Source organism: Heterodontus francisci, chromosome 5, assembly GCF_036365525.1.
Source record: "Heterodontus francisci isolate sHetFra1 chromosome 5, sHetFra1.hap1, whole genome shotgun sequence".
Taxonomy (NCBI): Eukaryota; Metazoa; Chordata; class Chondrichthyes; order Heterodontiformes; family Heterodontidae; genus Heterodontus; species Heterodontus francisci.
The window spans coordinates 33,344,660-33,368,761 of NC_090375.1; the positions used below are offsets into that span (position 1 = coordinate 33,344,660).

The window sequence follows — 24,102 nt, forward strand, 5'->3', positions numbered from 1 at the left end:
GAATACAAAAGTAGGGAGATTATGCTTCAGCTATATAGGGTATTGGTGAGACCACATCTGGAGTACTGTGTACAGTATTGTTCTCCTTATTTAAGGAAGGATATAAATGTGTTGGAAGCAGTTCAGAGAAGGTTTACTAGACTGATACCTGGAATGGGTGGGCTACCTTACGAGGAAAATTTGGACAGGCTGGCTTGTATCTGCTGGAATTTAGAGGAGTAAGAGGCGACTTGATTGAAACATGCGAGATCCTGAGGGGTCTTGACAGGGTGGATGTGGAAAGGATGTTTTCCCTTGTGGGAGAATCTAGAACTGGGGTCACTGTTTAAAAATAAGGGGTTGCCCCTTTAAGACAGAGATGAGGAGAAATTTTTTCTGTCAGTCTTTGGAACTCTCTTCCTCAAAAGGCAGTGGAAGTAAAGTCTTTGAATATGTTCAAGACAGAGGTAGATAGATTCTTGGTAAGCAAGGGGGTGAAAGGTTATCGGGGGTAGGTGGAAATGTGGAGTAATCAGTTCAGCCATGAACTTATTGAATGGCGGAGCAGGCTCGAGGGGCTGAGTGGCCTACTCCTGCTCCTAATTCGTATGTTCGTATGTATGTTCATAAATATTACTGAAAGGAGCAGAACCAGGCTGATTTTCATCTCAGTATTTGTAATGATAAAATACGCAAAAGTTCCACTATCCTGTTTGCTGTAACTTGCATCATTAGTGTCATTCTGTAGTGCTCAGTGGTACTGAGATGGTTAACCTGGCTGACTGAATACCAATAATCCTTGCTAACAGAATATGGATTTAAAAAGAATAAATAAAGAAGTTTTACTAAAATTGTACAGGGCTTTGGTGAGACTGCACCTGGAATACCGTGTGCAGTTTTGGTCTCCACATTTAAGAAAGGATATACTTGCACTGGAGGCAGTGCAGCAAAGATTTACTAAATTGGTCGCCGGGCTGAGGGAGTTGTCCTATGATGAGAGGCTGAGTAAAATGGGCCTATATTCTCTGGAGTTTAGAATAAAAGGCGATCTAATTAAGACATACAAGATTCTGAAAGCACTTGATAGGGTAGCAGTTGAGAGATTGTTCCCACTGGTCAGGGAATCTAGAACACGGGGACAGTCCCAGGATAAGGGGCTAATCATTCAGGACTAAGATGAGGAGAAATTACTACACTCAAAGGGTTGTGAATCTTTGGAATTCTCTACCCCAGAGGGTTCCGGATGCTCCATCATTAAATACACTTAAGGCTGGAATAGATAGATTTTTGGTCTTGCAGGGAATCAAGGGATACGGGGAGCAGGCAGGAAAGTGCAACTGAAGCCCAAGATCAGCCATGATTGTATTGAATGGTGGAACATGCTTGATGGGCCATATGGTCTACTTCTGCTCCTATTTCTTATGTTCTTACCTCTGAAGTTAAGGATACGAAAGCTGATCTCAGCAAAATCTTTTCAGTATAAAGTGTGCCTGGCAAACAAGAAAATTATTGCAGAAACGTTCTCATTCGGTGAGTGTTATAATCTTATAATGCTGATTTCCTTTTATTCACCTTCATTTCACATCCCCCCTTGCACTACAGATTGACACTGATGATGCAAGTTACAGCAAACAGGATAGTGGAACTTTTACATATTTGATCATTACAAACACCGATTGATAGAATTTTGTCAATGAAAGGTACTAAGGGATATGGGCTTGGGTCGGGTATGTGGAGTTAGATTGAAGATTGGCCATGATCTCATGAATGACGGAACATGCACAAGGGGCTAAATGGCCTACTCTTGTTCCTATCTTTGCACGTTAAGCTATTTTAACTCACAGCCAGTGCAGAGCAACAATTATGATCAAACTCAAACCATACATATATACCACCCGCAGTATTTGTCCTTACACAAGACAAAATAATGAATGCACTACCCTTCCACTGTTTCAATGGTTTATTTTCACGATAAACAAAATATCTTACAATTACCCTTTTGCATCCTAGCCTTCCCAGTCTGTGAAAGCCTCCCCAACAGCTTTCAGTTTCAAACACTGACTGTCAGTTTGTATTTCTGTCCCTATTTTCATAACTAGAGGAAAAGACCTATACGAGATAACCGCTGCCAGGCACCCAGGACCAGAGACTTCCCAACATGATGCGATGTGAGGTGTTTATCAATCACTGAGATGATTTAACACATCGCTGTTTGTCTTTGGCTTTTGGGGGGACAACTGAATTGCATTTTAGACTTGGAGGTTTTAAATAAATATTCTCCATTTGAATACACTTTATTTGAATAATCCAACATTTAAATTGTAATTCATTTGGGACAGGGTCAGGCCAGAGTGGTGGGTGGAAGTCCCACCCTGTTGCGTTTCCCAGTGGCAGAGCAGAACTCCAGGATTTTCAGACTCAGAACTCTTGCTGAATGATTGCAGAAACACGACTCAGAATTTACTGAACAGAATAGAACAAATCATCCAATTTTCTACCTCAATCCTGAAAATACAAAATCAAGCTGGGATACAAACACATGGTTGGGCCAGAAATCCAGCAGCCAGGGATGAGAGTGGCCAAAGACCGAAAGGTCTGAAAATTCGTGGCCAAAGACATAAAAAGTCTGAATTTTTTTTTGACAAGAAATCATGCAATGCACCGTTAATGATCTGTAATGAATGCAAATGCTAGGCCACTTCAAATGTGTTTCAACATTATTTTTCCCTTTGTTTATCTTCAATTACCATCAAGTCGGTGGACCAATGCATTTGTATAAAATCACCAAAGTGACCTCAGAATTCCAACATTTTAGCATTTAACACAGTTAGTACATCATATAAATATGAATGACGTAGTAAATTTTAACACCAGAACTGTCAGTTCTGATGTTTTAAAAGCCTGCTGGAAAACCATGAGCTGCCCCAAAGATCGGAAGCAACAGTTCCTACTCGCAGAAACTGTGAATGAAACTGACAGTTCCGATTTTTTTTTAAAGCTGGTCTTTTGGGTCTGAAGGTCGGAAACTGCAGGGGCGTCCAACCTTTTCACGTGAGGGGCCACATTACAATTTTTGTCCTACATCGGAGGCTGGTGAGCAAATTTCGGAAAGAAAAAGGAATCAGAAATTTATTTTACTATTAATTAAAACAACAAAAAGTGTGCATTTTTGTGAACAAACTTTAAATGAGAAGACTAATTTATTAACTTACTTTCTCGCCACTATCTTGAACACTGATTTAGTGAGATGCCTGGCATCGTTTTGCTTGCACAAGTAGACAATGTTTACTTGATGTAGTGATGCCGAGTATTCCAGATGAGTGTCCATCTGTCGGGAGTGATCTTGATCACTGTCTCCCCCACCTCTCTGCTTTCTGTGTGTCTCTCTCCCCCATACAGCCTCTTTCAATCTCCACCCCCAACCACCCCACACAATCTCTTTCTGACTTTGAACAAAAGACTGGCTTTAAAAAAACATTTTTTTAAAGCTGGTCTTTTTGCTCAAAGTCAGAAAGGGAGAGGCCAATGGCAGATTTCTGAAACCCCAATGTCAGAAATCTGCCATTTGGCGGAAATTTTTCATCCATGAGCAAGCCATCCAAGTGACCATTCGTTATATGTGAGTTTTAACAGTGAGTGTTGCCAGGTAACAACCACTGCGGATGGCAGCAATACATTTCAGCCAGGTCCTATCCTCACTAAACATCTGGTCTCTCCAGGAATGGTTATTGGAATAGAAACAATGACCCTGATACTTATGAGGCAGTGGGGAGTCTAAAAGAGCTGAAGAACCCAGCAAGGTCAGGTACATGGAGGTCATGCTGAGCTGAATGGCAGGGCTTTATTTGCGCAGTGTAACTCCGTTTCCCATCTTTCAACCATGTAGTTCGTCAACCTGGTTGGTGAAGGGAGAACAAGCTAGTGTCAGGAGGCCATAGCCAGGGGGTCTGTCCCTGGAAATCAGTGGGGGGGATAGAGGAAAGTGAAGAAAGAAGCTCCGGCTGGCAATTGGTGATGGTGGGAGGACTGTGATTGCGAGGGCTGGGGGCTACGTGAGGCCAAAAGGTTCCTTGAGGGGCCTTATAAGGGGACCATTCCTGCTCTTCTTGGCCCACAAGGAATGCCAAGAGAGACATTTACCTTGGGAAGATGGCAGCTCCCACCTCCGTTTCACTGCCAAGTTTCTCAACTCCTGGGAAACCTGTGCAGCATGAATTAATTTCAAATCAGACTCCCAAATGCACTGTAGGAGCCTGATTTAAATATGTTAATAAGTGTCCTGCATTTCTGCAAAGGACATTCTGATACCCCAATATCTGTCTATGTAAAAACTGCAGTGGACATGTGTGCATTGGTATCAGGTTTTGTGCATTGCACTTTTTCCCTTTGCTTTTATTGTGGTGGGGAGGGGTGGTGCGTTAGTGTGGTTAAAATCTTTGAGTGGAAATACTGACTAATTATTTTCCCTTCTTAACCCAGAATTATTGAGGCCAATTGTAGCGCCCCTCTGCCACACAGACTGAGGTTAGTACAAATCCGGAAACAAATTTGTATCCTTCCTGGCCTGTGTGCCTCACTACCATGTATAGAATGGGGAGATACAGCGTCAAATAAAGATTGGTAATGGTGAGGATATATGAACAAAATAAATTTGGAGAAAGTTGACAAAATGGGGATAATAATTTGAAGTACTGGAAGAACAGAGCAGCCAAACAGGTGAGTGACAAGGCAGCAGTAATACAAGGCAAGATGGCCAAGCGATTCAGTGAGGGCTGCTAAGCAGTGGCAGGCACCATATCCCAGCAGCTGTGGCTGGCATTTAACAAATGCTGAGGGATGACAGGTCCTATCTGCCCTTGAACAGGAGGGTCTGGCAACACAGCAAATTCCAGAAGTTAAACCCATGCTATCTGGCACAAGCAGGAACGGAGGGAACACTAAAACATGGATCTCTGTGGGGTCCCAAGGAGAATACAACAGACTTGCCCTACCTTCAACAAAATGACAGTTTTACTCTGGGAAGTGTACAACTACAGCGCCATCATATGGCAAATGTTAGTAATGCCATTAGAATTTACAGAAAGAGCTTCAGTTCAGTTGATGGACAGTTATATAATGTTAGGCAACTTAACAGAAAGCTCACACCACCATCACCACCAAGTGCAATACCATTAAAATATTAAATCAATCGCCGTTTTCTGTAATAGACACAGCACATTCAAGATGGCAGAAATATTGGGCAAGGCTGTTAATCCACAGTGGATCCTTGGCTTTATAAATCAAGGCATTGAGCATAGATGTAAGGAAGTTATGGTAAACCTTTATAAACCACTGGTTAGGCCTCAGCTGGAGGATTGTATCTCATTCTTCACACTACACTTTAGGAAGGATGTTAAGGCCTTAGAGACGTTGCAGAGGAGATTTACTAGAATGGTACCAGGAATGTGGAATTACTGTTATGTGGAGATTAGAGAAGCTGGTGTTGTTCTCCTTAGAACAGAGAAGGTTAAAGGAAGATTTAATAAGGGTGTTTCAAAGTTATGAGGTATTTTGATGGAGTAAATAGGGAGAAACTGTTTCCCCTGGCAGGAAGATCAGTAACCAGAGAGCACAAATTTAAGGTAATTGGCAAAAAAGTCAGAAGGAATGTGAGAAGATTCTTGTTATACATGAGTTATGATCTAGAATGCATTGCCTGAAAGGATGGTGGAAGCAGATTCAATGGTGACTTTCAAGAGAATTGGATAAATACTTGAAGGAAAAAAAAAATCACAGGATAATGGAGAAACAGGGGAGGGTAACAAATTGGATAGTTCTTGCAAAGAGCAGGCACAGTCACACTAGGCCGAATGGCTGCCTTCTGTGCTGTATGATTCTATTATATGTAAAGCCATATTGGTAATGTAGGTGCTCATAATGCCACAGAACATTTAAAACTGTTAAAGGCTGCCCAACATTTGAATGATTGACAATTGTTGAGTTTTCTTGCTGCATATATGGGTTGAATAGACAGTATCTGTTGAGCTTATTTTAAAAAAAAGCATTTCAAAGAATGAACACTAATCCCCAGTATTAATCACATCTGCTCGATTCAATTGGTCATACCAATGCTGCAACTGTTGACAGCTTGTACCTCACTCATTTGTCTGTCAAGTTTGCTGGAGACTCTGTAAAGGCAAAAGCCTTCCAGGGAGGTCCAAGTAAAATTTTACTGAAAATTACTTAATGGAGCTTAAGATGCTATTTGGAGTGCCGAATGTTCTAAGACTGCAGCAGCTATTTGTGAGATCGATAAGCTGATCAATGCTTCTATGATTTGGAAATTATATTTTGTCTTAGCTTGACACAAGCTCAACATTTTAGAGTCAGTGGGGCGGGAGTACCTAGTCCTGTGGAACTCCTATGGCAGAGGCTGAAAGCAATTCCTACACAAGAAGTTCTTTCACATCCAATACTAGGCCTCATCGTCATCTTAACACTGAGGTCACAACACACAGCTCACTCTGTGCTTCTACTGGAATTTCAATAAACTTCTATTTGTCCTCAGTAACATGGCATTTAACATGCATCTGTGATCGACCAGAAAGTAGGTTGGAGCCCTGTGACATTCAGAAAGAATACTTTTTATGTTGATTGCTATTTAACAGAGCTAATATGGCCTGTGGCTTATTGACTCCAGCCTTTGTGACAACTTAGTCACTGTGCAGCAACACGTATTCAATAATGATCAATGCCATTTGCCACATCGTAACTACATGGGTACTCATTCTGAAAATCCTCTTAAGCCCAAAATCAATGAAGCAGAATTAAAAGCTGCAACAATTTCACAACAGTAGATGAAGTTACAAAGCTGTACCTTACATTTTTTATTGGCAAAAACAGCTGGTGAAATGAGTACTAACATTCAATTGTTGACAAACTTAAAAAAAACATTTATTGTTATTATATATATATATAAAAACATATTGTACAATGAAAGCCTCCTATTATATCAGATATAACTCATTTTTCATCGTGTAGGACGCAGTTTTGATTTCCTCATTGCCAAATATTTTTGAATTGTTTTTCAATTTATTACTCGATGTTCCACATTCAATAAATGTGATGATTTCAAGGAAAATAACATAATTGCAATTGATCATCACTTAGGAGTTGACATCACAAATCTTCAATGATGAATTTAAAATGAGCACAATATACGGTCAGTGATGCATTGTGAATTCCTTCATTCATGTGCAAGACTTAACATAAACTTAAATGTGTGAAAGTGTTAGCATAATACTGATATCACTGGATTGGCAATTAAAAATAGTAAATTACAGTTAATAGTCAATGTATGGTTTTCTTTAAAGTTGAGAATTTTTAAATGCATAAATTACTGAACCACTTACATGTGGATTCTAAAAAGCAGAAGGAACCTATTTCATTTAAATAACAAAAAGAATTACAATCTGAAACTGGAATTTTCCAACTCCACAAATCCTCAAGAATAAAAATGCAAAAGTTCAATCTTGAACAATTGGCAAACACTTTTATATACAATTTCTCCCTCCGCACAGGTCACTGTTTCCCACTAAATTAGAAAATTTTAGAAAGTAAACACATTTTCCTAACTCCAGGAAGTCCTACCTGAGACTGAGACGGTCCGAGTCCTCAAACCCTGCTTTTCGCTATTTGACAACCTGAAAAATGAATTTGTGAGATGCTGAATGTTATACATTTTCTGCAGTGTCTACTATGAATTCATTCCTTCTACCCAATGGTTGCCTACAATAATTAGCAGGGTCATACCATTCCCTTTTTGGCACAGGGAGATTGCTATAAAAAGGAGCTACCATCTGAAAGTTTTGGAGGGTGGATCAAGAGAGAACGTATCACGTGCATCACAGCAAACACAGAAATTCAACATAATTAAACTAAAGCTGAACACATTTGTGTTAGGTATGTTGTAAACTGAATTTCTGATTTGCAGGCAAGCATTACAATTTAATACAAAACTGTTGACTCCATCATATATCTTCCAAATACAAGGGGAAAAACCTACAGAAAATTACTGACTGGGGATCATTAGCTTGCTTTATGAGCAGGCAAAAAGCTGACTGTGCAATATAGATAGGAATCATATTACAGTCTCCAATATTTCTGGTGTTGAATAAAAAGTAACCAGTTGGTACATATGTACATTGATGGGAAAACAAAAAAAGTGGCATCTGTAATGAGCCACCTAGGTCCTACTCTGAAATTACTGCCGAAACGTTTTGCCTCTCTACCTCCTTAATTTCTTTAAAGACTCTCTTAAAACTCACTGTTTTGACCAAGCTTTTGATCACCTGTTTATTTCCCTCTTGCCTGTATGAAGCACCTTGGGACATTTTCCTACATTAAAGGCGCTACATAAATGCAAATTGATGCTGCTCTCTATGCTCTTTTAAAAAGAACAGTCAAATTGGGGTAATGTTGGGAGTGAGTTTTGTGATCAAAAGAATTGTGCCTAAACTTAAGAGTGAGACCCATAAAAGTGGGTGACATCTTTGAACCAAACTGAAGGAATCTAACTTGCAATGGACCTGCTTTTAAGATAGAATACCATTAATAAATATGAACGGTTGGTAAATAGCTTCAAAACAGACTCCCAAAACAGACTCCTTACATGACTTCAAACCAGCTCTAACTTTCTGATTGGCAAGTTGGTTTGTAGCTACCACGCAAGTACAGCAACTTCTTGCCATTTAGTGCATTTCAATCCCGAGTTAGAAAGCAGCGCACATTGGACAGCAACTTCTTGATTTCCGTGTTTAGTTGCATGCCTGCCCTTGCCTGAAGTTACTGTAAACAGTGAGCGCTATTAACTTCTCCATTATTTTAACATAGAATTATGGGCTATTAAACCAACAATTTATCTCTAGACAAAGTAAATGCTGTTTGAAATACTTTAGAGAGGATATGGTACAAGGGGATCCCCTTTTCCCACGATACTCCATCGTATCTGCTTTTCTCAGTACTACTATAAATTGCAAAATATATGGCCCCAAGCAGGATTTTCTATTTTTTTTTTAAGACTACTTTATAGTGGTAAACTCAGTAATATCTACTGTATTGTGATATAATGAGGGGGAAATGAAGATTGGATTAAGACAGAAGCAAACAAAAAAAGAGACAAAGGGCAATTTGGGATGCGCAACACCCAAGTCCCATGAAAGAATAAAAAAAGGAAAAGTAACTACAGTGGTGTGATATAAAAGGGGCAGTAGCAGCATGGATACAAAATTAGCTATGGGACAGAAACAGTGTTGTGATGAATGGCTATTTTTTGGATTGGAGCGAGGTACACAATAGTGTTCCCCAGGGTTCAAGACTAGAACCACTTCTGTTTTTAACGTACATTAATTACTTGGACTTAGATTTGGGGACACAGGGATCAACTTCAAATTTGCAGATGACATGAAACTTGGAAGTGGAGTAAATAGTGAGGAAGACAGTAATAGACTTCAAGAGATAGGCTGTTGGAATGGGCAGGTGAGATTCACCATTGAAAAGTGTGATGTAATACATTTTGATAGGAACCATGAGGAGAGACAATACATGCTAAATGGTACAATTTTGATGGGGGAGCAAGAACAGACACCTGGAGGTAAAATAAAAGCAAAATACTGCGAATGCTGGAAATCTGAAATAAAAACAAGAAATGCTAGAAATACTCAGCAGGTCTGGCAGCATCTGTGGAGAGAAGTAGAGTTAACGTTTCAGGTCAGAGACCCTTCTTCAGAACTGGCAAATATTAGAAATGTGAAAGGTTATAAGCAAGTAAAGCGGGGGTTGGGCAAGAGATAACAAAGAAGGTGTAGATAGGACAAGGTCACAGAATAGCTGACCAGAAGGTCGTGGAGCAAAGGCAAACAATATGTTAATGGTGTGTTGAAAGACAAAGCATTAGTACAGATAGGGTGTTAACGGACTGCAAATTGAACTGCCGCAAGTACAAACATGAAAAAAAACAGTGGGTAAGTAAACTGAACAAACTAAGATGAAATTAAATAAAATAAACATAAAAAATATATAAAAAAAGAAAAAAAACTAAAACTAAAAATAAAATGGGTGGCCCCGTCATGCTCTGAAATTATTGAACTCGATGTTCAGTCCGGCAGGCTGTAGTGTGCCTAATCGGTAAATGATATGCTGTCCCTCGAGCTTGCGTTGATGTTCACTGGAACACTGCAGCAATCCCAGGACAGAGATGTGAGCATGAGAGCAGGAGGGAGTGTTGAAATGGCAAGCAACCGGACGCTCAGGGTCCTGCTTGTGGACTGAGCGGAGGTGTTCCGCAAAGCGGTCAACAAGTCTGCGTTTGGTCTCCCCAATGTAGAGGAGACCACATTGTGAGCAGCGAATACAGTACACTAAATTGAAAGAAGTACAAGTAAACCGCTGCTTCACCTGAAAGGCGTGTTTGGGGCCTGGGATAGTGAGGAGAGAGGAGGTAAATGTGCAGGTATTACAACTCCTGCAATTGCAGGGGAAGGTGCAATGGGAAGGGGACGAGGTGGGGTGGGTAATGGAGGAATGGACAAGGGTGTCACGGAAGGAACAATCCCTTCAGAATGCTGACAGGGGAAGATGCGTTTGGTAGTGGCATCACGCTGGAGGTGGCGGAAATGGCGGAGGATGATCCTTTGGATGTGGAGGCTGATGGGGTGGAAAGTGAGGACAAGGGGAACCCTGTCGCGGTTCTGGGAGGGAGGGGAAGGGGTGAGGGTAGAAGTGTGGGAAATGGGCTGGACACGGTTGAGGGCCCTGTCAACCACAGAGGGGGGGGGGGGGAATCCTCAGTTGAGGAAAAAGGAAGACATATCAGGAAGGTAGCATCATCAGAGCAGATGCGTCGGAGACGGAGGAACTGGGAGAATGGAATGGAGTCCTTACAGGAGGCAGGGTGTGAAGAAGTGTAGTCGAGGTAGCTGTGGGAGTCGGTGGGCTTATAATGGATGTTAGTAGACAGCCTATCCCCAGAGATGGACATAGAGAAGTCGAGGCAGGGAAGGGACGGAGATGCACCACGTAAAGGTGAGAGAAGGGTGGAAATTAGAAGCAAAGTTGATAAAGTTTTCCAGTTCGAGGCGGGAGCAGGAAACGACACCGATACAGTCATTAATGTACCGGAAAAAGAGTTGGTGGAGGGGGCCTGAGTAGGACTGGAACAAAGAATGTTCGACATATCCCACAAAAAGACAGGCATAACTAGGCCCCAAGCGGGTACCCATAGCAACACCTTTTACTTGAAGGATGCGAGTGGAGTTGAAGGAGAAGTTGTTCAGTGTGAGAACAAGTTCAGCCAGGCGGAGGAGGGTGGTGGTGGATGGCAGCTGGTTGGGCCTGTGTTCAAGGAAGAAGCGGAGATCCCTCAAACCGTCCTGGTGAGGGATGGAGGTGTAGAGAGATTGGACGTCCATAGTGACCTGGAGGTGTTTGTGCATGAATCTTTTTTTTTTATTCATTCATGGGATGTGGGCGTCACTGGCTATGCCAGCATTTATTGCCCATCCCTAATTGCCTTTGAAAAAGGTGGTGGTGAGCTGCCTTCTTGAACTGCTGCAGTCCATGTGAGGTAGGTACACCCACAGTGCTGTTAGGATGGGAGTTCCAGGATTTTGACCCAGCGACAGTGAAGGAACGGCGATAAAGTTCCAAGTCAGGATGGTGTGTGACTTGGACGGGCAACAGGGCTGGGTTTGTCGTTGTCATTTCCGGTGCCTAGGTCGATGCCGGGTGGTCTGTCCGGTTTCATTCCTTTTTTATTGACTTCGTAGCGGTTCTGTGAAAGTGGCAGGTCTGGTTATCAAAGCGGTTAATAAAACATATGGGATACAGAACTTTATTTAAAGGCAGGGAGTACTAAAGCCAGGAACTTATGCTATATCTATATAAAATACTAGTTCGGCCCCAGCTTGTGTATTGTGTCCAATTCTGGTCACCATACTTTGGGACAGATGTGGAGGCTTTGAAGAGGGTACAGAAGAAATTTACTGGAATGATTCCAGGAATGTGGGATTACAGCTACATGGATATACTGGAGAAGTTGGGATTTTTCTCCTTAGAACAGAAAAGGCATTTAAAATCATGAAGGGTTTACATCAATAAAGATAAACAGCTTCCAATGGCTGAAGGGTTTTTAGTTTTTTTTAGAGATACAGCACTGAAACAGGCCCTTCGGCCCACCGAGTCTGTGCCGACCATTAACCACCCATATATATACTAATCCTACACTAATCCCACATTCCTACCACATCTCCACCTGTCCCTATATTTCCCTACCACCTACCTATACTAGGGGCAATTTATAACGGCCAATTTACCTACCAACCTGCAAGTCTTTTGGCTTGTGGGAGGAAACTGGAGCACCCGGAGGAAGCCCACGCAGACACAGGGAGAACCTGCAAACTCCACACAGGCAGTACCCAGAATTGAACCCGGGTCGCTGGAGCTGTGAGGCTGCGGTGCTAACCACTGCGCCACTGTGCCGCAGAAGGCACAGATTTAAGGCAATTGGAGGCAAAACGAAAAAAAACTTTTTTTACCCAATGAGTAATTAGGATTTGGAATGTGCTGCTTGATAACGTGGGGGAAACAGCTTCCACAGTAGCTTTCAAAGGGAACAGGATTAGTACTAGGGAGAAATAACTGCATGGATATGGATAAAGAATCGGAAAGTGGGACTAATTGGATTGCTCTTCAAAAGAGCTGGTGCAGACTCCATGGGCCAAATGGACTCTTTCTGTGCTTTGCTATTCTGTGAAATTCTAGTTACCTTCCATTCAAGCCAACAAAGATTTGCTGGTGACACAATCTGCAAAAGATATCCTGAACTGTGCAGATATAAAACATTTTTTATTATTCTTTCATGGGATGTGGGCATCGCTGGCAGGCCAGCATTTGTTGCTGATCCTTAATTGCCCTTGACAACTGAATGGCTTGCTAGGCCATTTCAGAGGGCAGTTAAGAGTCATCCACATTTCAGTGGGTCTATAGGCCAGACCAGACCAGGTAAGGACACCAGATTTCCTTCCCCAAAGGATATTAGTGAACCAGATGGGGTTTGACGACAACCGATGAAAATTTAATGGCACCATTACTGAAACTAGCTTTCAATTCCAGATTTTAAAAAAATTAATTAGTTGAATTTAAAATTCCACCAGCTGCCATGGTGGGATTTGGACCCATGTCCCCAGTACATTAGCTTGGGCCTGTGGATTGCTAGCTCAGTGACATTATCACTACATCACCATCTTCCTTTATGTAATGACAAACTACCTTTAGGGGACATGCTGCTACTATTCTATTTCTATACCCTCCCTCCACGTGGTTCCTCCACCACACCCCCAGATCTACTTGGCACACTTTTCACAATAATGAGGTGTTGGACACCCTATCACCAGGTGCTGAGACACTTCAACCCAAGTACTTCAACTGATTTCGAGCATTCTTTTACTTTGGCACCTTTCCTGCTGTTCTGCAAACTTACATATGACTATCCAAATTAAAAAATGGTGTGGCAACTCTTCCAGTGCCACTTTTAAATGCGACCCATTGAGTAGTACAACAATGTGCTGTGTACCACTGTCTATAGCAATTGAGTAAAGTTATAATAGGACATAGCTGGTTTTACTGCCTGATATTAGTTGTCATGATGCCAGTGATTGTCAATTTTAAAATTTTGTGGAAACAAATAAAAGAACAACGAATATGGAACTTGTTTCTGGCTGGGGCAGAGAGCACCTCATATAAAATATAGGCATGGCATGGCATTATCCAGGGCCAGAGTGATCTCATGGGCGAGGAGGTCAGAAAGGAATTTCCCAGATCTCGCCCGCAGTACGCACCCCCTCCCGCCCCCCCAACCCACCTCCTCCAAATTGGCCTGGTTTTTTATCTGGTTTTAGTCAGAAGCAAAAATGTATCAATACAGTAGTGTAAATACTGCCTTTTCACTCACCACCAAATTCCTATCACATGGATCATTCACCGAGTCTGGAGGATAAAATTGACCTCTAGGATGATTGATACGTTTTACTGCCACAGTGGCTGAGTGATGTTGTCACTGGACTAGTAACCCAGAGACCCAGGGTACTGCACTGGGGACATGGGTTCAGATCCCACCACGGCAGAAGGTGGAATTTGAATTCAATTAATAAATAAATCTGGAATTAAAAGCTAGTCCAATGATGACCATGAAACCATTATTGATTGTCGCAAAAACCCATCTGGTTCATTAATGTCCTTGAGGGAAGGAAATCTGCTATGCTTACCTGGTCTAGCCTACATGTGACTCCAGACCCACAGCAATATGATTGACTCTTAAAATGCCCTCTGAAATGGCTTAGCAAGCCAGTCAGTTGTATCAAACCGCTACAAAGTCAATAAGGAATGAAACTGGATGGACCACCCAGCATCGATCTAGGCACCGGAAACGACAACAGCAAACCCAGCCCTGTCGACCCTGCAAAGTCCTCCTTACAAAGTTGGGAGAGCTGTCCCACAGACTAGTCAAGTAGCAGCCTGACATAGTCATACTCATGGAATAATACCATACAGACAAGAGTTAGGGATGGGGTATAAATGCTGGCCTAGCCAGCGACGTCCACATCCCATGAATGAATACAAAAAAAAATGTCCCAGGCACCGCCATCACCATCCCAGGGTATGTCCTATCCCACCTTTAGGGCAGACCCAGCAGAGGTGCGGCACAGTGGTATACAGTCAGGAGTGAGTTGTCCTGGAGTCCTTAATATCGACTCTGGACCCCATGAAGTCTCATGGCATCAGGTTCATGGGCAAGCAAACCTCCTGCTGATTACCACCTACCGCCCTCCCTCAGCTGATGAATCAGTACTCCTCCATGTTGAACACCACTCAGATTAAGCACTGAGGGTGACAAAGGCACAATGTACTCTGGGTGAGGGACTTCAATGTCCATCACCAAGAATGGCTTGGCAGCACCATTACTCACCGAGCTGGTCGAGTCCTAAAGGACATAGCTGCTAGATTAGGTATGCGGCAGGTGATGAGGGAAACAAGAGGGAGAAACATACTTGACCTCGTCCTCACCAATCTGCCTGTCGCAGATTCATCTGTCCATGACAGTATTGGTAGACAAAGTCCCGTCTTCACATTGAGGATACCCTCCATCGTGTTGTGTGGCACTACCACCGTGCTAAATGGGATAGATTTCAAACAGATCTAGCGATGAAAAACTGGGCATCCATGAGGCGCTGTGGGTCATCATCAGCAGCAGCAGAATTGTACTCAACCACAATCTGTAACCTCATGGCCCAGCATATCCCCCCACTCTACCATTACCATCAAGCCGGGGGATCGACTCTGTTTCAATGAAGAGTGCAGCAGCACATGCCAGGAGCAGCACCAGGCGAACCTCAAAATGAGGTGTCAACCTGGTGAAGCAACAACCCAGAACTGTTTTCCAGTTAGAAGAAAACAGTTCCTCGTAACAATATTCACCAACTTTTATGTTTATATTGCTCACCAATTTAATATATTTATCTAAAGTAGTATTTAAATGTCAATAAATTGTAATTAACTAAGTAGTCAAGAAAAGGTGCTTCTGGAAAAATCTTCTGGTAATTACAAAACAATGAAAAATACAAGAAATATAAATGGAAACTAATGAAAGTGTAATGTACCTTAGTGCAGCATACATTATCATTTCCAAAAATACAAATACTGAGTAATCAATTCCAGTTCGATCTCTGATGCACACACAAAATGATAATAATATGTAAAACTCAAAAATGAGTCACTGTTCCTCAGAAATATTTTGATGACATGCGAGACAGATGCAACCCCGAATGATTTTAAATGTCATACAATAAAACAGTTGGTAATTAGATTTTTTCAGATCAGTCATGTTCTCATTTTTGAAGCAAAACATTTTTCTGCCTTTACTTTCTTTCTTCCCAGATAGCCTGCTTTATTCTTTCTTGGATCCACACTGGCCTTCTGCAAACCCAGTGTGGGTGTTGCTTTTCCATACTGATTGACCATTGGCAATCTGCATTGACTGATAGAGGATCTTCTGTCAAAGTCTTTTCTCCCCTTTTAAGTTTTTCTACATAAGAATCGTGACTGCACTTCAACTGTAATTAATTGGTTGTGAAACACTTTCAGACATTCGGAGAATGTGAAAGCTACTATGTAAATGCAAGATCTTTTACTTATTTCTTCACTACTCCTTTCTAACACTGGGAGTCACAGCCATTGAGGATGTAGATGCTGTTGCGTGCATCTGTATCAGGAATTCATTATTTCTTCAATTTATTTTCTCCTTCATGCTCTCCAACTGGTATTCAGTTCTGAATACTTAACAAAAGTGATGGTTCCTCTGGACAGTGCAATCACAACCAAGTCCACAGCACCATGGCTGGCTCAGCTTACAGGGAATGGGAGTTGTGGGCAGGTGGAAGATTGGGAAAGCAATAGTGATAGGGTATTCTTTAGTTAGGGGAACAGACATGCCTTTCTCCGGCTGCAGACGTGAAACCAGGATGGTATGTTCCTCCCTAGTGCCAGGGTCAAAGATGTCACTGAGTGGTTATAGACCACCATTTCCAGAACATAGAAGTAGGACATTCAGCCCATCGAGCCTACCCCACCATTAAATACAATCATGGCTGATCTTCCACTTCAATGCCTTTTCCCCACACTATCCTCATATCCCCTTATGTCATTTGTATTTAGAAATCTGTCAATCACTGCTTTAAACATACTTAATGACTGAGCTTCCACAGCCTCTGGGGTAGAGCATTCCAAAGATTCATAACCCTCTGAGTAAAGAAATTTCTCCTTATCTCTGTCCTAAGTGGCTTCCCCTTATTTTGAAATTGTGTTCCCTGATTCTAGACTCCCCAACCAGAAGAAACATCTTAGCTGCATCTACAATAAAAGCAAAATACAGCAGATGCTGTGAATCTGAAATAAAAACAAGAAGTGCTGGAAAATACTCAGCAGGGCAGGCAGCATCTGTGGAGCGAGAAGAAAAGTTAATGTTTCAGGTCAGTGACCTTTCATCAGAACTGGCAACAGTTTGAAATGTAATAGGTTTTAAGCAGATAAAGTGGGGGTGGGGCAAAAGAGAACAAAAGGGAAGGTGTTGATAGGACATAGGGTCAGAGAGAACAACTGGCAAGGAGGTCATGGGGCAAAGGCAAAGAGTGTGTTAATAGTGTGGTGAAAGTCAAAGCATTAGTGCAAAGAGAGTGTTAAATGACAGCATAATTAAAGCCCTAGCCAAAAGCACAAATTGAAAAAAAAAATGGGCAGGCACATGATAAAAAAAAATTGAATGATGAAACAAACTAAAATAAAATGAAATAAAAAGTAAAACTAAAAATAAAAAAATACGTTAAAAAGTGGGGCCAGTCATGCTCTGAAATTATTGAACTCAATGTTCAGTCCGGTAGGTTGTAGCATGCCTAATTGATAAATGAGGTGCTGTTCCTGGTGCTTGCGTTGCTGTTGACTGGAAGACAGCAGCGAACCCAGGACAGAGATGTGGGCATGAGAGCAGGCAGGTCAAAGGATCCAAAGAATCATCCTCCACCATTTCCGCTACGTCCAGCGGGATGCCACTACCAAAAGCATGTTCCCCTCCCCTCCCCAGACAGCATTCAAAAGGGATCATTCCCTCCGCGACACCCTGGTCCACTCCTCCATTATCCCCCAACACCTCGTCTCCTTCCCATGGCACCTTCCCATGCAATTGTAGGAGGTGTAATACCTGCACTTTTACCTCCTCTCTCCTCACTATCCGAGGCCCCAAACACTCCTTTCAGGTGAAGCAACGATTTACTTGTACTTCTTTCAATTTAGTATACTGTATTTGCTGCTCACAATGCAGTCTCCTCTACACTGGGAAGACCAAGCGCAGACTGGGTGACCGCTTTGCGGAACACCTTTGCTCAGTCCCAAAACATAACCCCGAGCTTCCTGTCGCTTGCCATTTCAACACCCCCCCTGCACACATGCCCACATCTCTGTCCTGGGCTTGCTGCAGTGTTCCAGTGAACATCAATGCAAGCTCGAGGAACAGCACCTCACTTACCGATTCGGCACACTACAGCCTACCAGACTGAACATTGAGTTCAATAATTTCAGAGCATGACTGGAACCCCCACTTCTTTATTTTTTTAATATTTTTTTTCTTAATTTTACTTTTACTTTTTTTTTAAATTTCATTTTATTTTAGTTTGTTTCATCATTCAATTTGTTTTTACTATGTACCTGCCCAAAGTTTTTTTTTTCATGTTTGTGCTTTTGGCTAGGGCTTTCATTATTCTGTCATTTAACACTCTCTGCACTAACACTTTTGTCTTTCACCACACTATTAACACACACTTTGCCTTTGCCCCATGACCTCCTTATCAGATATTCTCTGTGACCTTATGCCCTAGCAACACCTTCAATTTTGTTCTCTTTTGCCCCACCCCCACTTTATTTGCTTAAAACCTATTACATTTCTAACCTTTGCCAGTTCTGATGAAAGGTCACTGACCTGAAACGTTAACTTTGCTTCTCTCTCCACAGATACTGCCAGACGTGCTGAGTATTTTCCAGCACTTTTGTTTTTATTTTATATTAGAGGCATCTACCCTTGTCTATCCCTTTAAGTATTTTCTACGTTTCAATGAGATCACATCTCATTCTTCGAAACTCTAGAGAATACAGGCCCAGTTTCCCCAATCTCTCTTCATAGGACAGTCCCGCCATCCCGGGAACAAGTCTGGTGAACCTTCATTGCACTCCCTCTATGGCACTAATATCCTTCCTAAGGTAAGGGGACCAAAACTGCACACAATACTCCAGGTGCGGTCTAACCAAGGTTCTATACAATTGCAGCAAGACTTCACTACTCTTGTACTCAAATCCTCTTGCGATAAAGGCTAACATACCCTTAGCCTTCTTAATTGCTTGTTGCACCTGCATGTTAGCTTTCAGTGACTTATTGACAAGGACACCCAAGTCGCTTTGTACATCTACACTTTCTAATCTCTTACCATTTAAGAAATACTCTGCACATCTATTCCTCCTACCAAAGTGGATAACCTCACATTTTTCCACATTATATTCCATCTGCCACATTATATTCCATCTGAAGGCATTTGATAAGGTGCCACATCAAAGGTTATTGCAGAAAATAAAAGCTCATGGTGTAGACGGTAACATATTGGCATGGATAGAAGATTGGCTAGCTAACAGGAATCAGAGAGTAGGCATAAATGGGTCATTTTCTGGTTGGCAAGATGTAACGAGTGGTGTGCCACAGAGATCGGTGCTGGGGCCTCAACTTTTTACAATTTGCATAAATGACTTAGATGAAGGGACCGAAGGTATGGTTGCTAAATTTGTTGATGACACAAACATAGGTAGAAAAATAAGTTGTGATGAGGATATAAGGAGGCTACAAAGGGATATAGATAGGTTAAGTCAGTAGGAAAAGATCTGGCAAATGGAGTATAATGTGGGAAAGTGCGAAATTGTTCATTTTGGAAGGAAGAATAAAAAAGCATATTGTCTAACGGTGAGAGATTGCAGAGCCCTGAGATGCAGAGGGATCTGGGTGTCCTAGTGCATGAATCGCAAAAGGTTAACATGCAGGTACAGCAAGTAATAAGGAAAGCTAATAGAATGTTATCATTTATTGCGAGGAGAGTTGAATACAAAGTTGAAAAGTAAGGAGGTTATGCTTCAGTTATACAGGGCATTGGTGAGACCACATCTGGAGTACTGTGTACAGTATTGGACTCCTTATTTATGGAAGGATGTAAATGCTTTGGAAGCAGTTCAGAGAAGGTTTTCTAGACTAATACCTGGAATGGGCTGATTGTCTTATGAAGAAAGTTGGATAGGCTCGGCTTGTATCTGCTAGAGTTTCGAAGAGTAAGAGGTGACTTGATTGAAACATATAAGATTCTGAAGGGTCTTGACAGAGTGGATGTGGAAAGGATGTTTCCTCTTGTGGGAGAATCTTGAACTAGGGGTCACTGTTTAAAAATAAAGGGTCGCCCATTTAAGACAGAGGTGAGGAGAATTTTTTTCTCTCAGAGGGTTGTGACTCTTTGGAACACTCTTCCTCAAAAGGTGGTGGAAGCAGAGTTTTTGAATATTTTTAAGGCAGAGGTAGATAGATTCTTAATAGCAAGAGGGTGAAAGGTTATCAGGGGTAGGCGAGAACGTGGAGTTGAGGTTACAATTAGATCAGCCATGATCTTGTTAAATGGCGGAGCAGGCTCGAGGGGCCGAGTAGCCTACTCCTGCTCCTAATTTGTATGTAGGGGGGTGGGGGGGCAAGGGAGGGTGAACAACCAGCAGTCATGGTCCATATTGGTATCAACAACATAGGTAGAAAGAGGGATAATGTCCTGCAAGCATATTTTGGGAGCGAGGAAGGACAGTAGCAGGCAGGATCTCGAAAGTAGTAATCTCTGAATTATTCCTGGTGCCACGTACTATTGAGTATAGAAATAGGAGGATAGAACAGATGAATGCATGACTGAAGAGATGGTGCAGGAAGGAGGGCTAAACATTTGTGGGACATTGGGGGGAATGGTTCTTGGGGAGGTAGGACCTGTACAGGTCAGAAGAGTTGCATCTCAACAGGGTCGGGACCAATGTCCTAGTGGGGCAGTTTGCTAGTGTTATTGAGGAGGGTTTAAATTTACTTCACAAGGGGTTGGGAACAGGATGTAACATTTAGAAAGGAAAAGCAAGGTGCACAAAGAATTGGGAGAGAGAGATAGCACTAGGTAAGAAATAGTAAGGCATTAGGTGGGGTCAGAGTAAGAGGGAATGCAATAGGGTTTAAGTTAGGTTTACAGTACATGTATGTGAACACACAGAGTGTGGCAAATAAGGTTGGTGAGCTGCAGGCACAAATAGGCACAGGGGAATATGATGGCATGGTGATAATGGAGATCTGGCTCAGAAAAACAGCAAGACTAGTTACTGAATATTCCTGGATACAAGCTCTTCAGGAAAGAAAGGAGGGGTGGCATTATTAAGGAGAAGTTTATAGTGCTAGAGAGAGAGAGAGAGAAAGAGAAGGATGTTCTGGAGGGGTCAAGGTCAAAATCTATTTGGTCGGAGAAAAGAAACAATAGAGGTACCAATGCACTACTGTTGTATTTTATAGTGGGAAAGATATATAGAAACAAATTTGCAAGGAAATTACAGGAGAGGTGCAAAAACTTAAGAGTATTTTTAATGGGGGACTTTACCTTAATATAGACTGGGATAGTAATAGTGTGAAGGACAGAGAGGGAGAAGTGTTTCTAGAATGTGTTGAGGAGAATCGCCGACATGAGTATGTTTCCAGTGCAACGAGGAAGACGACACTGAAGGATCATGTTCTGGGGAATGAGGTAGATCAAGTGTCAGTCGAAGAACATTTAGGGAACAGCAATCACAGTATAAGGTTCAGGTTAGCTATGGAAAAGGACAAGGACCAATCCAGAGTAAAAATAATTAATTGGGGGAGGGCCAATTTCAGTGGGGTGAGAATGGATCTGGCTTCGGTAAATTGGAATCAAAGATTGGCAGACCAAACTGTAACCGAACAATGGCGGCACAGTGGCGCAGTGGTTAGCACTGCAGCCTCACAGCTCCAGGGACCCGGGTTCAATTCTGGGTACTGCCTGTGCGGAGTTTGCAAGTTCTCCCTGTGTCTGCGTGGGTTTTCTCCGGGTGCTCCGGTTTCCTCCCACATCCAAAGACTTGTAGGTGATAGGTAAATTGGCCGTTATAAAATGCCCCTAGTGTAGGTAGGTGATAGGGAATATGGGATTACTGTAGGGATAGTATAAATGGGTGGTTGTTGGTCGGCACAGACTCGGTGGGCCGGAGGGCCTGTTTCAGTGTTGTATCTCTAAATAAATAAATGGGCTACCTTTAAAGAGGAGATACATTCCCACAAGGGGGAAAGCTAGGACAAACAAAGCCAGAGCTCCCTGGAGTAAGAAGAAAAACTGCAAAATTGACAGAATGTTCAGAGGAGAAGTGAAAAAAGAAATGAGAAGCAAAGAGAGAGAGTATGAGAAGAGATTGGCAGCTGACATAAAATGGAATCCAAAAGTCTTCTATAGGCATTTTAATAAGAGAAGGTGGGGGAAATGGCAATTAAGAACTAAAAAGGGGAAGGCATGGCTGAGATACTAAATGAGGACTTTGCATCTGTCTTTACCAAGAAAGAAGATACTGTCCAAGTCATACTGAAAGAGGAGGTAGTTGCTAGCTGAGATACTGGATGGGCTAAAAATTGAGAGGAGGTATTAGAAAGGCTAGCTGTATTTAAAGTTGATAAGTCACCAGGACTGGATTAGATGCATCCGAGGATACTGAGGGAAGTAAGGGTGCAAATTGCAGAGGCACTGGCCAAAATCTTTCAATCCTGTTTAGATACAGGGGTGGTGCCAGAGGACTGGAGAATTGCAAATGTTACACCCTTGTTCAAAAACGATGTAAGGATAAACCCAGCAACTACAGGACAGTCAGTTTAACCTCACTGGTGAGAAAGCTTTTAGAAACAATAATCCACAGCAAAATGAACTTTGACAAATGTGGACTAATTAAGGAAAGCCAGCATGGATATGTTAAAGGCAAATCGTGTTTAACTAACCTGCTTGAGATTTTTGATGAGGTAAGAGAGAGTAGATGAGGGCAATGCGATTGATGTGGTATACCTGGACTTCCAAAAGGCATTCGATAAACTGTCACATAACAGGCTTGTCAGTAAAGTTAAAGCCCATGGAATAAAAGGGAAAATGGCAACATGGATACAAAGTTGGCTGAGTGACAGGAAACAGTAATGGTGAACGTTTGTTTTTCAGACTTGAGGAAGATACATAGTGGGGTCCCCAGGAGTCGGTACTGGGACCACTGTTTTTCTTGATCTATATTAATGACCTAGACTTTAGCGTGCAGGGCATAATTTCAAAATTTGCAAATGAAGCAAAACTTGGAACTGTTGTCAACTATGAGGAGGATAGTGATAGACTTCAAGAGGACATAGGCTAGTGGAATGGACGGACATATGGCAGATGAAATCTAATGCAGAGAAGTGTGAAGTAGTACATTTTGGTTGGAAGAATGGGGAGATTCAATATAAAATAAAGGATATGATTCTAAAAAGGGTGCAGGGACCTGGGGGTATATGTGCACAAACTGTTGAAATGGCAGGGCAGGTAGCGAAAGTGGTTAATAAGACTTACGGGATCCCAGGCTTTTTAAATAGAGACATAGAGTACAAAAGCAAGGAGGTTATGATAAACCTTTGTAAAACACTGGTCTCAACTGGAATATTGTGTCCAATTCTGGGCATCACACTTTAGGAAGGATGTGGAAGGCATTAGAGGGGGTGCAGAAAAGATTTACAAGAATGGTTCCAGGGATAAGATAAGATAACTTCAGTTAAATAGATAGATTGGAGAAGCTGGGGTTGTTCTCCTTAGAGAAGGCTGAGAGGAGAATTGTTTGAGGCGTTAAAAATCGTGAGGGTCTAGACAGTGTAGATCAAGAGAAACTGTTCCCATTGGCAGATGGGTCAAGAACCAGAGGACACTGATTTACGATCAATGCCAAAAGAAACAAAGGCGACATGAGGAAAAACCTATTCAAGTAGCGTGTAATTAGCATCAGGAAGAGTGTATTATGGAGGCAGATTCAATCATAGCTTTCAAAAGGGAATTGGATAATTATCCGAAGACAAAAAAACTGCAAGGCTACGGGGAAAGGGTATGGGAGTGGGACTGGCTGAACTGTTCCTGCAGGAAGCTGGCATGGACATGAAGGGCCCAATGGCCTCTTTCTGTGCAGTGACCATTCTATGGTTCTATGTTATACTCCGTTGTGCAGAAAAATATTTAGTTCTTTCAGTAAAAATGGATAAAACTACAAACAAATTATTCATAAAATATAATTTAAATTAAATGGTGCACTGCAAATTGCCTGAAACTCCTACATTTACTTACTTGGGTAAGGAAGGCAAGGCTCGCTCTCCTTCTGTGGAAACAAGAAAGCACATTTTTAACAACAGTTTCCTTCTTAAGCTGAATCTTATTAGTG

The 24,102-nt window shown here is 42.0% G+C and overlaps 1 protein-coding gene across 5 annotated transcripts in view; it reads right to left on the minus strand.

Annotated features, from left to right (window-relative positions):
• Positions 1–24,102, minus strand: part of LOC137369804 (focal adhesion kinase 1) — a 717,355-nt gene that overhangs the window by 227,519 nt on the left and 465,734 nt on the right. For all 5 annotated transcript variants that reach the window (XM_068031302.1, XM_068031301.1, XM_068031300.1 and 2 more), the window contains 2 exons: positions 24,009–24,039; positions 7,609–7,661 (listed from right to left, as the gene is read on the minus strand). In XM_068031302.1, the coding sequence (XP_067887403.1) occupies positions 7,609–7,661; positions 24,009–24,039 (84 nt within the window). The remainder of the gene's footprint in view (positions 1–7,608; positions 7,662–24,008; positions 24,040–24,102) is intronic.